General features: G+C 45.6%; 1 protein-coding gene across 3 annotated transcripts in view; it reads right to left on the reverse strand.

The window, feature by feature from the left end:
• The window catches only part of PLCB1 (phospholipase C beta 1), a 281025-nt gene extending 262567 nt beyond the window's left edge, over positions 1 to 18458 (reverse strand). For 2 of the 3 annotated variants that reach the window (XM_058020251.1, XM_058020249.1), the window contains exons 1-2: positions 18209 to 18457; positions 9180 to 9257 (exon numbers count right to left, since the gene is read on the reverse strand). In XM_058020251.1, the coding sequence (XP_057876234.1) occupies positions 9180 to 9257; positions 18209 to 18307 (177 nt within the window). In that variant the 5' untranslated portion in view covers positions 18308 to 18457. Of the gene's footprint in view, positions 1 to 9179; positions 9258 to 18208 lie in introns of all 3 variants that reach the window. The other variant, XM_058020248.1, reaches the window with a different exon arrangement.
• Between the last annotated feature and the right edge of the window lie 1631 nt (positions 18459 to 20089).

Genomic DNA, 20089 nt, shown 5'->3' on the forward strand with positions numbered 1-20089 from the left:
CCCAGCGTGTGCTGGTGATGTGGATATCATGAATTAGCACCTGAATTATCTTCTCGGAAGAGACCTTGCTAGAAAGAAAAATCCCTGGGCACAAATCTAACACATAAAACCTCATCTTGGAAAACTGATTTAGTTTCAAAGACCAACCCCTATACCTGGCTTGCTTTCTATCCTGACAGCATGCACAACATCAACTCAAATACCGCATGATTTGGAATTTTCAGACACAAATTTATGCTTCTTGCTAAAATGAAATAAATAAAGCCCCAGAAGAACAAAGATGTTTTCCTCCTTCAGTGAAGGACCTTTCCTTGCCCAGCTGTGTAACTCACACCAATCCATCTCCATCTCCCTCTGAAGCTGAAAACCCACACAGTTTAGCCTGCCTGCTCAGAAAATGGTCCAAGTGAGAAAGATCCTGGAGTTCAAACAAAATGCTCCAAGCCCTCTTCCCGTGGCTTGCAAAGAGCTCTACGTTTGTGGCTCATTTAAAGCTCCAGAACCTCCTTTTAGACAACCTCTGGGGAAAAAAAGTCAGGCACATTCAGACACAAGAGCTAGGACTGATCCCTGAAGTCAGCAGAACATAAATTTATGAACCCACATCAGAGTATGGCTTTTCCACAAGTTAGCCTATTGCATTTTATCCACATCTACAGAAATGACTATTAACAAACACTTTAAAAACCCCAGCTGTGAAATCCAGGGAGAATATCCAGCTTTGGCATTTCCCAGAGGTCACAGAGCCACAAAAGGCTGGTCCCCTGTCCTTGCTACTCACACAGCAACACGTGCCAGGTAAATTCACCTGAATGAGAGGGGGATTTATGGACAGCTCATTCACTGCCCAGCAGCCAAAGGAGAGCTCTCCACCTCTGCAGGTAACAAATTCCTTCCTCAAATAATACAAACTTTGTGTCCTACATCCAGTGTGGATGCTGACCTTCAGTGGTGGACAAAAGCTGCCTTTGCAGTGTGAGTCTTTGACTTCAAACTGGGCTGTTTTCTTCCTTTTTTGGCTTACAATTTTATGAGGTCACAAGAGCGAGTTCTCAGGCTAGTTCTGTAAATCATTCGCACCAAAATTAATCACATCTAGATATAAACATTCAGACCACCCAACAGACTATATTCCCAACATAAAGCCAAGCCAATTACACAATGTATCTAATGCCACTGGGATATTTATTACACTAATGGAGTAGATTTTACAGTTTCTGAAACAGTCCATGAAGATTATGTATGATTTATTCCCATAGATCTTACTCTTCTAGCCATGCTCATATAATTGGCATATGTCTGGGGAATTTACTTATAATGCCCTCATGATTTAGAGATTATCCTCATGCTGGTGTCATCACCATGCAGACTAAATTCAAATGTACAAAATTAAGAAATGGCTGAAACAGCTCAGTTTGACCAGCCTCAGATATGGATGTGCTTCAAATCCCTCTTTTGAATCAGGCACAGGGAGAGGGGGGCTTGAGTCTCTCCAGACCCTGAGGATCTCACACTGGTCAATCCCTATTTATACAACAGCAACACTCAAGTGTTTTTGTTCTAAGGTTCGCAGAAGGAAATCTAGTCAGTGCCACCAGCTGGATGCTGCACTTCCATGTGTCCCTTTTCCCTCCATTCACATTCTCTGAACAGAGAGAGAGAGATAATCCTCTCTCCCAGGTTTTTTCCTGGAGAAGCACAGGGACAAAAAGATAAAACAATTCTTATCTCCTTTCCCTGCTCCTGTTGTTTGTGCACACGTGGAATGTGTTAGGAAGATGGTTTACCTGAAGGGATTTGATAAATGGATTCTGGTGATGGTTGTTTGTATTAATTGGCCTGTTGTGTCCTGGCTGTCTGGAGACAGTCATGAGTTCTTCTTTAGTATGGATCTTCTAGTATTCTATAGCATAGTATCTCTTTAGTATGCTGTATATTTAGCATACTATATATTATATAGTCTTATAATACAGTACTAATATAATATAGTTTAATAAAGCAATTGTCCAGCATTCTGTACCAATGGAGACAGATGCCAATCACTCCCTGCACTGGGGGCTCCCCGAGTGCTGCACTCCACCTCCAAGCCCTCTGTGGAATTGGGAAGTGATGGATTAGCCACCACCAGGCTCTGCACAGGCAGGTAAAGTTGAATGAGGCCAGGTGTGATGCTGGGATGCAGCAAATGCCAGCTCCAGGTGTTGCCCATCTGTCCTTCAGGATCCACAGTCTGATGTGTCACAGAATTGCAACAGCATCGTGAGCCCGAGGTGCCTCCAGACCCACAGCACAGGGCAGGTTTAGCAAGTTTGAATTCCTATTTCAAGCCCTGGGAATCCTCAGATGCCACCAGGGTCTGGGAGCTGTGGGAATCCACAGAATCAGAGGGTTTTGGGAAAGCTGCAAAAGGCAGGCCTCAGAGACAGCACAGCTGTGATTGGAGCTAAGCAGCAGCCATGAGATTGGTCAGCAGAAAAATTATTTAAAAAGTAGAAAAGCAAGGACAAATAGAACAATGGTCTGTGTATTAACGCTTGTCCAGATTAACTCCCTAAGCTGCAGAAAAGTTTATCTAGTGAGATATTAGGAAGTTTGAAGCATAATAATGGAACAGAGGGGAGAAAAAAAAAAAAAGAGAGCTTCACTCAGCATTATGAAATGTCTTTTGTCACTTCTCAACCACGACAAAAAAAATACATTTCCAAGGAATTAAGAGATCTTATTTTAGCATTCAGCTTTGCAACAGGACTAAGATAAGCCTTTAGATAATTCCAAACACACACAGTGACTACAAAAGGGCAGATAATTTTCCCCTTCCACAAAGGCTGCAAGGTCTAAATTTGGTGAGGAAGTTCAAATATTCCAGTCTGGCAGTCAGAACAGCTGGGCTGACCTCCAGCTTCCTTTACCTTACCTACACCCCCTCTCTTGGTCCTTCATTTCAGCAGAAACATGGATTGAGATTCCAATACATTGTGAAAGAGGGATCTAAATGTGGGTATGCAACACAGAGCCATGCAGCAGGCACTGGGATGAGCTGGCAGTGACAAGACAGATTTGCAGGCAGCACACTGAAAATATCTCCTCCTGGCAGGAGAACAGCAGAGCCACTCTTCAGGCTGGCTTGGCATGGTTTGGGATTTACTGCATACAGGTGCAAGGAGAGAAGCCCCTGTGCTTCTCCTGCAGCACCCCTGACAGCTCTCCCAGCAATTCCCACTGCCAAAAATGCCTGCAGGCTGTGGCTGCAAGGGGCAGGAAGCAGAGCCCCAGATTTGGCTGAGAACCTTTCCAAACATGGCATCATTCACGCCAATAATGCAGAATGGCACTCGTTAATGCCAATAATGCAGCATGGCACCCACCTTGATTTTACTTATCTCTATTTTTGGGGAAATTAAAGAGTAAACCCATTGCTGTATTGCTCTAAAAGTTGCCTTAAATACAGAGTGTTTTGAAAACATCCCAGTCTCAAAGTTGAAAGTGCCAATATAAGTACCTAAGTTTTGGGATGCACTCCTAGCTTCCAAACATCAGTGTTCCACTTCATAGCACCTTTTATTAAATCAGGCCTGGTGTCAAACTGTCCTGGGTCTGCACAGGACAGCCAGAATTAAACTACAAGAGCTTCCTTTAGAATTTCATTAGTGCTTTAACAAGGCTCCAACAAGCACCACTCAGCGCCCAGCAGCTCCCCCCTGCTCATCAATATTTTCACTGTGATCCTCATTAGAGCACTTGCTGCACAGCCGAGCAGGATTCCGCATCCTGCCTTTACACACCTCCCAACACAGTGCAGCAACTGCAAGGAAAAAAGCATCTGTGCAGCTAGAATTAGTCAAATTAACACACACAGAGCAAACCTAAAGCTCTTATAATTTGCAGCAAAGTGTTTTCCCAGTGCTGGGTTAATACAAGTTGTCCATAAAGAAAAGACAGGAGTGAGAAGGTTCCCTAGGACAGGGAGCTACAGAGTCCACACACACCAACCCCAAACCAAAAAGGAAAGCTGTGGGGTACAATGGAGCACTGCAGAGTGTGCAAAATGCCAGAATTGTAGGAACAAGCACAGTCAAGTCCACATTTTTAGTGGTAAAAAGCTTTAAGATAAATAAGGCAAGGATTAGTGCAAAACTGACATTTATTGCCACTCAGTTGTATTTTAAGAGACTCTTTCAAACTCCTCAAAAAGGCCCAAATTTCCACATTTCTAACACATGTATCCCATAGCACTGATGAGCAGGGGAGTGTGTGTGTTCACACAGGGAGATCACATGCATGGAGACAGAACATATCTGATTTAAAGACGGTTATTTTTGGAGCACGGCTAAAAAAAAAAAAACACACAAAAAAATTCCTGGAAGCGTAACAGGGAGAGGAAAGGGCCAGGATGTGAAGCATCAGGGAGAAGTGAATCCAACAGGCACACCAGGAGACGAGCAAGGCTGGTGTGCTAGCAGCCAGTTTTTGAGCCATGCTGACAATAGGTCAGCCAGAGCAAAGCTGATGCTGCAAATCCAGCCAAATCTGTGCACAGGCTGCAGGCACCAACACAAGAGAACCAGCAGCACATAAATTTGGCTGCCTCCAGAGCCATCCTTCCTCAATTTCTGAGGCTCTCTGGCTTCCTCACTTCAGTAAACGGACCTGTGCTGTGGATTAAACCCAACACCTCACTTTCTGTCCCTGCCTCCCTCACAAGCAGGGAGATCTTCAGCAGTGGGAAATGCTCACAGAGGTCTGTGTTTGATGTAGAACCATTTCCCTAATGGGCCTTGAACAATTTCCATGTTTTGAAAGCAGAGAGATTTCCTCTAAATCAGCAGCCTGATGGGAAGCTGACCTCCATGAAATATTTCCTCCCATTTTCACTGTCCATGGCAATTCCCCACCACTTTTCCCAGTCTTCCTTTATTCCGCTCACATGCTGATTTTTAAGTTGTTGGGAAAAATAACACATCCTTAAATTCCCAACTGAAAAAAACAACAAGCAAAAATCAAAAATCAATTTTTGCTCTCAAAACTCAAGGACAATCCCCTTTCAGCTTGGCACTCAGTTCACATCTGTAGGCATGGGGCACATTTAGAGCAAAACCATTCATTTTTCAATTTTTAAGGGTTTCAGTTATTTAGGATTTTTTTCTCTTTACATGCCAAGAGAGAAGTGTGAATACATGTTTAATGATGCACTCCTTGGATGTTTTCAGTGCTGAGATGCACAGCTGAGCCACTTCGCTCTTGAATAAGTTAAGCCAAACAGCTGAGATTTGGAGCAGGTATTTTTCAACCTGGTACTAGTAAATATTCCGTTCTCATTAAATTACTAGGTGTATTTTAAATATTGATATATTAACTTCATTCTTTACTGTATGCTCAGGTGTATTGTAAGGCATGTATAGATGTAATTTAAATGCCATTCCCTAAAATGTGAGGCAGGATCGGTGCCCTGGCTGGGCTGTCCATGCTCCAAGGGCTGAGGAGGGCAGCTCCAGCCTCACATCCCTCCCACACAGCACCAGCACTGCCAGGGGCTCCTCAACAAACACTTCCCTGGGACAAACAACATCTTCCTGTGTTTACAGCAGGCAGTGGAAGCTGCTGCAGGCTCCCAGGAGCTGGGAACTCATGTGGAGTTTCAGCACACACTGCTCAGTCTCAGTGGGCGACACCGGCTCTGCATGCCCTGTGTGCTCCCAGCCTGCTGCCATGCGCAGCTTCCAAAATCAGGGGCACTAAACCAGTGTGTGCTCCTGAGAGAGAGGACAGCACACAAACCACCCTCGGGCTTTTAAACCCCCACATGGATCCACACAGGAGCAATTAGCTGCTCTCCTGCTTTCCCTGCTCAGCCATTGACTCAGTGCCATTCCACCACTAAGTGCCTTCTCCCCACATCCTCTGATTGCACAACAACTTCCACACAAAGGATGCAGGAGCAATAACACTCAAACTGCCTGACAATACCTTTTTCTCCTCCTAGCCTGCCTGTGCATCCATTAATACATTTATCCATAGACAGAAATCAGGCTTTGCCTGGCCTTGCTCTGCTAGCTGGGCTAAACACAACAAATGCTTCCAGCCTCTGCTCATCTCCTCAAAAATGCTTCTGATTATCACTCCTTTTTACTCCAGCAGACTTCCCTTCACCTGGGTAAATTCTGATTTATCTTTCTTCCACGCTCATGAGCAGAATAAGAACACACAGAAGAAATGGCATTCCATGTTAAAAGAAAAAAAAAAATCAGGAAATTGAATTATGTTTTAGTCAGGTCATAAAAAAACCCACCACAATGAATACTGTCTGGATTTGCTGTAGTTAAGAAATGTTACCTAAACAATAAGTAACAGACATAAGCTTGTCACATTAATTAATTTTTCTTTTAAATCCCTCGTTGAGAATCATTCAAGTAATAATATGGAATCAGCCAGCAGTCTGCATACAGATGAAGGAAAAAATATTCCAGAATCTTCAGCAATAAAAGAACTTCATGTTGAAAAATACAATTAACATCAGAAAGCTGTCCTGCCACCTGTTCAAAACAAAAGGTATCAAGTGTTACTAGCAAACCAGGAAAATGCTCTGGGTGCTGTGATTGTGGAGGATTTACCCTTACAGGTGACAGCAAGGTAAGCTGAAATATGCAAATGCACAGTGACTGTGTCAACATGTAGGACACGAACTGCAAGACTGGAGTTTAAATTAATTACTGCTCTCCATCCTCACACAGCTCCAGGTGGGACACTGAGGGTGCTCTGCCCTCCATCCTCACAGCTCCCTGTGGTACACTGAGGGTGCTCTGCTCTCCATCCTCACACAGCTCCAGATGGGACACTGAGGGTGCTCTGCCCTCCATCCTCACACAGCTCCCTGTGGGACACTGAGGGTGCTCTGCCCTCCATCCTCACACAGCTCCCTGTGGGACACTGAGGGTGCTCTGCTCTCCATCCTCACACAGCCCCAGATGAGACACTGAGGGTGCTCTGCTCTCCATCCTCACACAGCTCCAGGCTCTGGCTGCACCAGGAGCACCTCACAGTGCCCAGAGCCACTGCTGGGCAGCACACACTGCACATCACATCCTTGCCCTGCAGCACAGGTGGAACAGAACAGGAACAGAACCACAAAACCACGCCAGGAGCAGCTCAGCCAGCCAAGGAACACTGCAGGGCCACACCACCAGCTCTGAGCTAAATAAAAACACAACACAGGGGAGTGGCTTTCTCTTTGCTCTGCTGTTCCCTCCCAGCAGTTCAGGTAATCTCAGTGATAAGGCACAGCAAGCAGAGGGGGCAGATGGCTGCTGTCAGCAGCGCACCCCTGTCCAGCTGTGATTTACTGTGCCACAGGCTCACAGGACACACCAATGGCCTCAGGGACGGCTGCTGATGCCCAGCCTCATGCCCACACCTCTGCCCAAGGGAGCTGGCACTGCCCTCTGCCACCCCATCAGTGTGCAGCAAGGCTTATCTCTGCACACACAGAAAATAACAGGCCCTGCTGGTGACTAAAGCAATTGCTTCAACCAAATAACGTGGGGAAAAAAGAGAAAACGATCACATTGTCCTCATATTTCTTCACATAGTTCCGCTGTCATCACAGGGCGGCTTCACACAAAGAGAAGGAAATTAAAGAGGATCTCCTATATAACCTCCTTTTCTCATGTATCTGCAATCTCGCAATCAACACGAACCCAAATACTCTGTAAAAGCAGAAAATGGCATTTCCTTTCCAGTCCTTGCACTATCAGCACCCCAGCAGATATAAATTTACTTTCTTTAAATAGGCACTGCTAGAATGGTGTTTAGAAACAAGCTTCACCTAGTTGTCATGAATTATTAACCAGAAAAAAAATCCCTCTTGTTCTTCACAGAGTCTTGATTTGCAAGTTTAAAAATCAAACTGACACTTCAACCTCTTGTATAAATACCAAACCTTTAAAAAAATGCTCTGAGCATTATAAATACATTTTTTCATGAATATGAGAACAACAATTCTATAAATAGCCATTCTTCACAGAGTTGCCCCAAGACATTGTTTTTACAGACAACAGTAGGAAACTGAAGGAGGTCTAAGCGCCAAACACATTAAAAGTGAAATAAACTCTCCAACCAGCTCTGGGTTTCCACTTATTCTTACAAAGTTCATCGTTCTTTTTTGGCTTGTACAATGAGTTTATGCAAGGGAAGGAACAGGCCAAAAGGCTGCACTGACTCCTGGCACAGGATTTACACTTAGTGTAAATCAGGCTCAGCTTCTGGGGCACTCACTGGCAGCAATTTAATTTAACACAGCTCTGCCCACCACAGCCTTGCAGGAGCACAGGCAAACACAGGATTCTCATCAAAAATTACAAAATATGGTTCCACACAGACCCACTGCAAGCCCTGCTCCATCTCCCCTCAAAAGCAAACACAGGAAGATAAATAAACACAATCTAACATAACAAACTGCCTCCCCAGTGAGCCTGCACGTTTCAGGGCTGCTCTCTCCCCAAGCTATTTCTGCCCTGGTATCCAAACAAAACCAACTAGAACTCCCCCAAAAAACAGCAGCACAACTGGTGCACCAGGTTTCTGCAGCCAGAACTCCACAAGCACACACTGGGGTTTTCTGGCAGACACTCATGCAGGGCCAAAGCTCAAGCACCACCAAGTTCAACACCATCTCCAGCAGGGAGCCAGCACAAGCACTCACTTGATAGGTGCTTGAAAATTCACCTCTGCAACGAGGAGAAACTCACTCAATTCCCAGCTTCAATACAGTGTTCTACAACACAACACTCATTTTCTATATATTTTATATATAAACCTGGGTACCAAACAAGCTGCACCCAAGTGCCCAGGTTGCACTCTATTTCTATACATTTTAAATATAAAATATATTATATTTAAATATAATTATATATCTATTTCTATTAAATGTATAAATCTTATCATTATATTTTATTTCATATTTATATTTTTTAAAATTTAAATTTTACATGCATATTTATATTAAATATAAAATATATTCTATTTACATATAAACCTGGGTACCAAATAAGCTGCACCCAAGGGCTCAGGGTGCTAAAACTCATGTTCTAGATATTTTAAAACACTTAGCTGTTGTGCCAGGACTGCACATCACACCACAGATAAAAAGAAGAACCATTCTGGAGCAGGAATTTTTTTTCTCTTACCTTATTTTGATCTGTCCAGTAGAAGAAAAATCCCTGTGGGTCTGTTCTGAGGATAATTGGAGTCACAACAGTGGAGTCCTGGCAGAGGAAGGACAAACAAGAAATCCATGTCAGCACACAGAACACACAATTACGCACAAGCTGCTTTGCCATCCGTGCTAATGGATTGCAACATCCAGGAATTACCCTGAAGGTATCACCAGCAGGATGGCACTGAAAGAATTTCATATCACCTGCCTCATCTCCATTTCTCTGACATAATGTATTCCCATTCCTGTGGAGACAGCACCCAACAACTGCAGGCTTGTCAACACGTGGAGTTAACCCAGAACAGCTGGGAGAGGGTGAAGCTCAACAGGCAAAACACCCTGGATGTCAAAGCAGAGCCCACACAGTAAAACACCACAGCTAGGTGTCCACTGCCCACCTTGGTCTCACTTCACCTTCACACAGCAACACTAAATACCTCTAAAATTGACTTTTACAAAGGCTGAATTTACCTAAAAAACACAGAAGAGCATTCTCCACCTTAAGACTTCCATCAGTAACATTCCATTAAAATTTATCTTTTTTTTTAATCAAACCATGAAAATTTTGGCAATGGGAATATATCTGTATTCCACCTGACTGTCAAACTGGTGGAAAAGCTGTCTAGTCTGGTAACATCCACAGCTCAGGTCATGTAAAACCAGTCCCATTTCTCAGCACACTGAGCAAGGCAGCCTGGTTACCTAAATTTCCTGTCTTCTGAGTGACAGACAGCAAAGCCTGACCCAGGAGCCACAGGCTCCAACTCAGGACTTTTCCACAGCTGGAAATTCATCCCATCTCCCCCATCAGGCTGCCCAGCAACAACTGACCCCACTGCAGCCTGCTCCCAACAGGATTCCTCCTCTCTTTCTCCTCTGTTTTCCGTGGCATCCATAAAGACACTGCTGTCCCAAGACCTCTACCCATTTTTCAAACTCATTTCGGAGTTATGGAAGGGGCACAGAAGGGAAAAAGACAGAATAATACAAAAAAATTGCAGAATTACAGAAAAACACAGAAAAATTGCCTCAGCCTCAGCACCCCAGGCTAAACATACAGCTCCTCCCCAGAAAGATTTTATATTTCTCTAGAGGTGCTACAGGTATTTTACAGCTTCAGCATTCACCTATTTCCAAAGCAGAAATGTGTGAGGTCAGTCCATGTGGCACTGAGGACAAAAACCAGGCTGTAACAGGTTAAAATTTAAATCCAACATATTTCAGGGTGGAGTAGAAACACAAAGAAAGCTGATGGAAGTCACACACAAATAAAACAAATACAAGAAACGCCAACCAAAAAAACCGCCAACCAAAAAAAACGCCAACCAAAAAAAACGCCAACCAAAAAAAACGCCAACCAAAAAAAACGCCAACCAAATGAGAATGTCCCAGATGTGCCCAAGGCTCTGTCACTGACCCTTCATTAAAACACTGCCCCTCCCTAAGAGAGCAGACATGCAGAATTTGCTGAATCTTATTTCCCCCCCCCCCATTTTTTCCTAGTTTTTAATATCCTTTACACCTGAGAGTTGGATGCTGTTTGAAGCAATACGCAAATTTGGGCTTAAAATATGAGACCCTGAAGGAATCTGTATCCACAAGAACCTAAGAAAGGTTCTTCTTAGACCTCCACTACTCAAAATAGAGAAAAAAATCCCTTTTCTGGAAGCAAAACTTTTTTTTCCTTATTTCATTGTGTCATCAATGTGCATGAAAATATAAAATGAGGAAAGATAAAGACTAAGATTCCTTCTGCCTTTGGATGAGGTGTGAGGAACTTCAGGGGAAAGGGAAGGAAATGATGGGAAACAGACAGAGCAATTCTGTCCAGGATTAACTAATTCTGCATCGTTTCAAACCAAAGTGTGTTTGATGGCACACACCTATCACAGCAATACTTCTGTAGATGCGTAAAATGTTGACTAAAATCAGGCTCAAAGCAGAGGATGAGGGGGAAGAACCTTCAAAGTCCATCAGGGGCCTAAAGGAAACTTCATCATGACTGGGTGAGTCCTGCTCTGGGAATCTCTGCTCCGAAAAGATGTTTGGTTGTGCTGGGGTTTTTATTTGTTTTTTTAATTAACTCTGACACCAGGCACAGCACCATTAAGGTGCTGATGAACACGAGGATCTGAGAAGAACTCTGCACATGTGTTTGTGCTAGAAGTGCCTCAGGAACTCCTCCGTGCACCAATAAAAGCCATGTGCACCATGCTTTGTATGTTCTGCAGGTTAATTAGCACCCTTGTAAAGCCCTGACATCAGATGCCACGCTCAGCCCTGGGTGTGGAGGCATGGAAATAATAAATAAACTTTTGGAGGCAGCTCTGCCAGTCCTTCCACCCACTGCAGAGCAAAGCAGAGTCCTCTGCCACCTGGGACAGGTCTCTTGCTGTTATACAAATCTGCAAAAACAATCAAAAGGACTCCTGAAAAAACCTTTTGCAATATACAGTCAAGAAGAGCAGCAGTTCAAGGCTCTGAAATAGAGATTTGCTTCAACCTACAACTGTCTGGTGCATTTATTTACAAACATTACTGCACTGGTAAGGGAATGGCTGTGGTTTATGACCCATAGGACACACCTGCAGTCATTCATGAGTATCCTGGAGTCCATTAATCCAATTTCCTCACCCAAGGAGCTGACCTCATAACTCTCCTGAACAGAGTGACCAACCACACACAACTCTGAACAAAAGGGTTATGGACAGAACACAACACAAGAGGAGGAACATTAAAATGACAAACAAAATTTCAAGGACAAACAAATCAGGGGCAGACACTCAGATCTCCCATAACTCACTCAGATGCAAAAGTGAGAATAAAACAGGGGGAAAAAAAAGTCTCAGAAGCTGAAGGGTTTGGAAATTTAAACATGCAGTAGGGGAGCAGCCTATATCCATCCCTGTGGATATTAACAAAGCAGCCCCTTGAGCAGCAGGCCAGACTCCTGGGGCAATTCCAAGCACATAAAGGTGCAGGATGAGATGAGCAAAATGCAGCTGTGACCAGAATAATTTTTAAAGGGCATTTAATTTCACCTTTGGAAGTCCTCCACCTTTGTCTCTGCTGACTTAGGGCCAATTCTCTACTTTCCTCCAGCCCCACAGCCTCAAAGGAGTTTTGTGGCTGCTCTCTACTTACTCCATTAAGTTCCTCCTAAATGGCTGCTCAACCTCAGAGCCTGCATTAGCAAATTCAGTGTTTTGTACTTTGAAACAAAGAGATTTCCACTCTGTGCCCAGGAAGTGCCACAAGGAGCTCTGTGATCCTCACACAGCAGAGCACAGGCACAGAGGATCAATGCACAAACCCACAATTAAATGGAGGCTTCAAGGTCTGGTTTTAAGAGTGGGGCTCTCACACTACCTGGAACACCAGTGAGCAAAAAGTGCCACCTCCATTCATTCCATTGCCACTGACCATTAAAGATCATCACACAAAGATAATTAGTGAAGAGCTGAAAGCTTGGGTTTAGCTCCTTTCCAACCATATCTATCAGAGCACCGCCACGGCCTGGCTGTGCACAAGGTGGAACCTTTTATTCCATGACCACAAGCCAGAAGAGCTTGTGTTTTAATAAATCACCTATAGATAATGATGGTGTTCCTTAGAAACATCTGCAGTCAAAATCCACACCAACAGATCCTCAAAAGAAAAGCAGAGCAGGCTCTGTCCTCAGCTCCTCTGACAGATGGGGCTCATGACACTGCCTTATTAAGGCTGGCTGCTCTTTCCTGGGTTTGCCTCAGATTTCCAGAGACACTGAACATCCCCAAATAGAACCTGAAAACTTTGGCACATCATTATTTCACTTGCCTGAATCTTCTGGAAAGTTTCTGCCAAACTGCAGAAACACAAAGCTAAGAAAGATGGACTCCTTCTGGCAGAGGCAAAATACTATTGAATATTTCTTTCAGACCAAAGGGCCTAAAATCTGGTTGAGCGCAGGTGTCAGACCTGGGGACAACCCCTAAAATGAGCTCTCTTGCCATCCCACAAGCCAGGGGGATTCCAGGCCTGGGAAGAAGGAGCAAAGGAGAAGGGACAGAACTCCAGTTTGCACAGGGACACACACCTGAGAATTCCAAAATACCCTGAGTGTACTGAGGCTGAATTAACAGGATCACCCAGACAATCAGAACCAAGAATTCCTCAGGCTGAACTAGAGTGAAAGGGAGAAAGATCCCAGGCCATCTGCAGCGAGCCCCTGAAATAATGGGGAAGGATAAAAATGCCCTTTTTCCCTGAGAGCAGAGAAACCAAACTTGACACAGGCTGCAAAGAAGAACAGAGAATAAAGGGAGAACTTGAGAGCAAAGGCAGTGAAATGCCAACCAGGAAGATTTTCACCATGGCCACAGAGTTCTTGTGTGATGCTGAGAAAATAATTTAAACCAGTCTTCTCATCAGCATAAATGCTGCCTTTTGATTTTGAGAGAACACTGGAATTACATTTCCACATTTCATTTTCTAATTTTCAGAGATGCTGAGCTCAAATTCATCTGAAACCACTGGGGAGGCATTCTGAGCACCTGACAGTGTGGCACTGCAGGCTGAAAATTAGGTCCAAGGTACCTAACCACAGATTAAAAATTAGGAGATTTAAATGTTGGTCCTTTTTTGGATCTACAACAGAATAACTGGAAACTGGAAAATTTTGTCATTTAACAGGCCTTGTGAAAATAAATTAAAAGTGCTTATGAAGCATTTACTTTCTAATAGATCAAAAGCTGCATAGTTAGAAATAGACTGCAAGAGTTAATTGTGTGTTAACTATTTCACTCCAGGTTTGGTTAAAAAAAACCCAAAAGAGTCTTGAGCATTCAAACACTGAAGTGAGGAAAGCACACAGGGCAAAACCCTAAGTCACAGTTAACTTCCCTCTCCCAAACAATGCTCACTTATTTAGGAGCTGTTTTCTGGTTTTCACTCATCCATGTTTCCACCAACACTCCAAAGGGCTCCAAAACTCCACTAGTGGAGATCTCACCTATTACTTGAACATTAGATCCTCCCAGGCTGGCATTTAACCCATCTGCAGCAGATCTAGATCTTATTTTCCCCCCACACTGAAGTTATAAAGAGCCTTCCAACAGAGCTAACCAAGTTCAGGCTTTCCAATTTACTAAACATTAACTCTTAAAAATTGTAAATACAATCTCTAAAGACCAAAGCCACAACTTGCACTCATTCAGATAAAATATTTTTAAATAGCCCAGAGCTGAAACTTGTTTACTACATAAAGATTAGCAACAGAGAAGAAACAACAAAATCTCTGGAATGCTGGACTTGACCTCTTCACTCCAGACTGAAAGTGTTCACAAAAAAAATAAACTCTTCAGCTTATTGTTTTAGTTTTATACACACAGAACAATGGTTTCTCATTTCTCATGTCCTCACTAATGTACTGGAGTGGAAGCCTTGTGCAAAGCTTAAAAACAAACAAAAAAATGCAGGGGGGGAAAGAGTTATTTTAAGTAACTTCTGAAAAAATCCAAGTTGTTTATTTGTCTCATCTCAGCTTATCCATAATAAAAGATGCTCTGATGTTATGTTTACTTGTAAGGTTAAAGGGCATACTCTTGATTGTCTTCTTTAAAACATTCTAAACAGAGAAAGAAGCCTGCAAATCTCCACAGCGTTCACTCTGAGCTCACAAACACTTTATTGAGACAAAGTGCTCTAAGAGAAAGGCATTAAAAAATATTTAAAAGATCTGGGTTCTATTTTGCTGCTCATCTGGGGAAGCTCTGCAGCCACTAAGCAATGCCTCCAGTCAGGTTTGCTGCACTAATCCAGTGCTTAGAATGAAAACATGTGGCCAGAAAATTGCAATTCTGGCCCTCAGTTGAGCTAGAACTCACCTTAGCAATACATTTCACTTAAAAGTGAAAGTAAACAGTGTGAGCCACTGAGAGCTCAGTCAAAATCTTTATGCAAAGTACATATTATCACTGGGGAAGATAAGAAAGCCTTTAAAGCAAAAAATGAAAACAAACCTATTTTTGAACCTGCACCATCATATTAACTTGCTGGAGTGTGCCAATTACAGCTCTGAGAAAATATCAGCTCAGCTGCGCTCTGAGCCTCAGTTATGTCTATCCTGTTCCCACCACAGGCCAGAGAGAAACAAGGAAAGAATCAGCCAGGGCAGATTGCTGCCCTCAGGACAGATAATTCCTGGGAGAAGCTGCTCTTTGTGCTCAGCTTTCCTTACCCTTCTCAGCCTAGCAACACATCCTGCCACATTAAGCTTAAACTCTTCCCAAAACAGTTTTCGCCTGTGAACTTAATTACATTTATTTATTAACCCGCTCAGAACTGTGATCAGGAGGAGCTGCTGTGAGCACAGCAGAGGGGATGCAGCCCCCTGTGTCAGCTTTCCCTAGGAATACAAGGGCACAGCTGTCCAAAGCCAGGGCAGCAGTCTTTGGACACAGCCACAAAAAAGACCAAAGCAGCCAGCCACGTTTATCTTCCACAAACTCCAAGAGCAGCTACTTCTGCTCAGGGCCTTTTGAATCCAAAACTACACACCAAGAGCAACCCATCATTCTGAAATTTGCTTTCTGACCCGGAACACTGTTACAGAACACAACACAAACAGCGTGAGGAGAAGCAAAGTTACAGGACAACAATGAACTGTTTGGCTTTAGTGAATCACACTGTGATCCCCAATGGAATTTGTGTATCAGGCATTGGATGGGGGGAGCAGTGTTGCATCCAATCCCAAGGCACCAAAGAGTGACTTGTCTTGCAAAACCAGACCCTTTTAATTGATCCTAATGCGTTTTCAATATAGAAGCTGAAGATGGGCTGCAGAGGAGATGGAATCCCATGCCTTCCACCTGCCGGTCTGTGATCTGGAGTGATGCTACTCCACACAACACAGAATTCCTTCAGCCCCCCTCACACTCTTGTTTAAATGCTCCCAGCATTCCCACTTGAAAATTCTCAGCAGTTTAAAGGTTTAAAGCTCAGCTAGGAAAACTTTGCTTCAGGCTGAAACTTGGTACAAGTGGTAAGAATTCACAACCACCACTTCTGCTTCGTGAAATGCAAAGCAAAGTCAGTAGGACCATCTTAAAACTGCAACCCAAAACAGCAGGGAAGGGAACAAGGAGAGGATGGAGGCTGCCCCAGTGCACAGGCACGGAAGAACTCAACTCCCATTCTCACACACAGTGAGAAGAAATGGTTCATAGCAAACATCAGTGCATGAGCCAGAGCAGACTCCCTTCCCTTGAAACCTTGGATTTTGTGGGGCTTCTACTGCTGAGAACACCACAGGGAAGACATGAGGGGTGGGAAATGTGCACAAACACACACAATGCATGGTCAACAATGAGTTACTGCCAGAATTGTTATCACAGTGTGACTAAAAAGGCATCACCTTTCACGGGGCTGCCAGTGAAAGCACTCGCTAAACACAACAGGACTCAACTCACACACTCCAGGCAACACCTGTGGACTGCTGAGCAGCACCTTTATCCCAAAACACAGATCTTTCTCCAGAATTTAACCTTGTTTTATTAATGCAGCCTTCAGGTTTACAATTTTAAATCTTTTTACCAACTAGCCTGTAGCAGGCAGGTGAACATCCACTGTGCATGGAGAACACCTCTTCATCTTTTAATTCTATCTATATAACTACTATTTATAGAAAATAGTAATAACTTAAACTGCAGGCTGATGGCTTGGGCTTTCAGTCTGGAGACTCAATCTTCAGCTCGACCTCTGCATACACACGCGGAAATTCCTTGGTAACTTACCAAAAATAAAACAATAACTGCAAATGACGAGGCTGCCTTTTCCTACCCTAAGGAAAATGTCAACCCGAAGAAAACGTTTTCTCACTCAAGCCTAGTTCCTGACCGTGCAGAACCTGTATCAAAGGCACTGTATGGCATGCAGACAAGGTCAGTTTCCTGAGCCTTTCAACAACGTGTTCACTTATTACTGTAAACAAAACTTCACACCACAGGTTGTTTGGTTTCTGATGTTCTCTTTCTCCTTGGGAGTGTTTATCGCAGGTTTGCAGGGGCCAGGCTCACACACTGGGCTGCTGGACAGGCTGAAAGCAGCGACAAAAGAGCGAGGTAGAAAAAGCCAAGTTACACGTGAGCTGCTCCTTCTCCCTCCAGTTGTTGCTGTGGACGTCTTTAGCCGAGCCAAGCTCACAGCAAACGCACAAGAGCTCTGAAACAACCCATCCTCAACACTTCTCCTGGCATTCAGGCTGCCTGTCTTCTCTCCCAGCCATTTCTCTGCCTCAGCTCAGTCTCCCGATGGCACTTCTCAGACTTTCTGGGGCACCTGCACCGCGCACAGCCAGGGCCGGACCGCCGGAGCAAAACCCAGCACAGGACTCATCCTGCAGGCTTTGAAAATGCCAACTCTGCTGGTTAGCTCTCCTTTCCTCCAAAAGTGTCCCGGGCACAGCCAGCGTGCCAAGGAAGAGATCCCAGCTGCCCAAGAGCTGCTCTACCAAAGGTGAGGTGGAAACCACACTCCTTTCCTACTGGGGCTATATAAACGTAAAGGGAAGCAGCAAGCAGTGCAGGGAAAGCAGATGCGATGGTGAGGCCAGCCTCATGCCATAAGGAGCCAAGGAAGACCAAGAGTACCCGAACCGGGAGAACACACGGGGGCTTGACAACTCCACCAGAAGGAGCGAGACAGCGAGAGGAGCAGGAGCCAGAAGGAGCAGGAGAGGCTGGGAGGAGGAGACGGGAGGTGGAACGAGAGGGAGCAGGCTGGAACAACTCTGCTACGGGCACAGAGGCGGCAACATGCACACCGAGAGGCGGCGGAGGAAGGCGCTCCCGAACGGAGCCAGCCCAGCGCGATGCCACAGGACAGCCGTCCCACAAAGTTCGCCCGGCGTTCAGCCCCTCGGCGGGGCAGGGGACACCCGGCGGGGACCCCTCTGTGGCCCGCAGCCCTCCCGCCCCATCGCCCCGCAAACCCCGCCGCGGGAAGGGCAGCGCTACTCACATCGTCCCACTTGACGAATTTGACGCCTTTCTTGAGCGTTTCGGAGACGCAGACGGGTTTGAGCTGCAGAGCGTGCACCCCAGGCTGTGCCCCGGCCATCTGCCCCGCATGGACGCCGCGCTCGCTGTGCCCCGGCGCGGAGGAGCCGCGGCGAGCGGCCGAGGCGGCAGGGAGGGACGGAGGGAGGGAGGGACGGTCGCCGGAAACCCGGCAGGGAGGCCGGCACGGGCGGCGAGGGCGAGCGGCTTCAGTGGCGCTGCTGGCCCAGGGAGCTGGCGCGGCAGCGGCCGGGGCGAGCCATGCGGCGGCACATCCTCTATATACGGCCGGCCCGCCCGCCGCTCGCACACACACGCACGCACGCAGGGCACGGAGGAGCCGCCGCGCTGCCCGCTCCGCTCGCTCCCTCCCCTCCTTCCCCGCCTCAGCCGCTCCTCCTCCCGCCAGGCTCGGCCCCCGAGGTTCCCCCGCGCCCAGGGCAGCGCCGGCGGCGCCGCGGCGCCACCTCCCGGCCGCCGGTAGCGCCCGGTGCCTCCCGAGCGGCGCAGCCCCGGCTGGGAATGGGAGACGCACCCGCCTCTCTCCCCGGGAAGCACACATTGAGCTCCGGCACCGCTCCGAAATGCCCAGGAGAAGGCAGCGAGAATGAGTGCCCCTGGTTCTTGTCCCATTCAATCTCACCATGGACCTGTGAAGATCAGCCAGCCCAGCATCCCCACCAAGGCAGGGGCACATGGGGTACGTGACACAAATGCGTGTCCAGGTGGGTTTGGGATGTCTCCAGACAGGGAGACCCCACAGCCTCTCCGTACAGCTGTTCTGCCGCCTTCAACACAGAAGTTCTCCCTCCTGCTGAGTGAAACTTCTCAGCTTTGAGAGAACAGTCATGGCAAAAGCAAGGGACGGCGCTGAGCCCGCACAGCGATGCCAAAAGAGGAGCGACTTTTAATTGAAAGAGAGGCGCAAACAATTCCCAAAGCTTGGCGCTTTAAATACACAAAGTGCTTTACCGCGGCTTTTTGATCTCCTAAGATGAAGAGGCTTCCTCAGAACAAAGGAATGTGACCTTAATTCAGCTTTTAGGTGTACTCAACTCAGAAGGCATGAAGATGGAGAAACATCCTCTCACCCAGCAAAGTTCAGAATCCAGAAGTTTTAAGGCAAATGTGAAGAAAAAAGTGCTCCACCAATGACCTCCTCTCTGTGAGAGCCCCTGCGCAATCATAGATAAAGCATCAGATAACACAGCACATGAGATTGCTAATTTCTCTGTAGGGGTTTCCAACTGACCCCTGAGATTTAGGAGCACCAGGCCAAACTTCTGCTATAGACAAAGCAAATCGCACAGAAAAAAAATGTCCTTGAATGTATTTTTAGCTTAGTTTGGAGGAATGATATTTTGAAAGAGTACTAAGTAATTTTTTTTTTCAATCTGAGTGTAGAGATGTTGGTTCTGTTTTTTTAATTAAAAAGCCACAAAACTGGCATATTGCACTGCTGATTTGCTCTTACTGTAAAGAGTCGCTAAAGCTTTTCCTCTTGGTCTTTTGCAGATTCTCCCTCTTCAATGAAAGGTTTCTGATTGCCTTTAGTGGGAGGTGAACCTGCTCCCTCACCATAGCCCATGCATGCAGCAGACACATTTCAAGGCCAATTAACCCATTGGATCTGTTTTTTGTTCTTATCAACCTTCCCTGCAGACGTGGGTGTCACTCCAGTCAGGATGAGAGCCTGCTCGCTGCCTGCTGTGCTGTAATCCCCAGCCATTTGCCATGACTTAAAGCTCAAATAACCAATTCTGCCTTCGGATGGGCTTGCTCCGTGATGGGGAAAAAGGGAGAGATTTTCAGGGCCATTTTCACAACTGCCTTTTCATATAGC

The sequence above is a fragment of the Melospiza georgiana genome, chromosome 3 (assembly GCF_028018845.1).
Source record: "Melospiza georgiana isolate bMelGeo1 chromosome 3, bMelGeo1.pri, whole genome shotgun sequence".
Classification (NCBI taxonomy): Eukaryota; Metazoa; Chordata; class Aves; order Passeriformes; family Passerellidae; genus Melospiza; species Melospiza georgiana.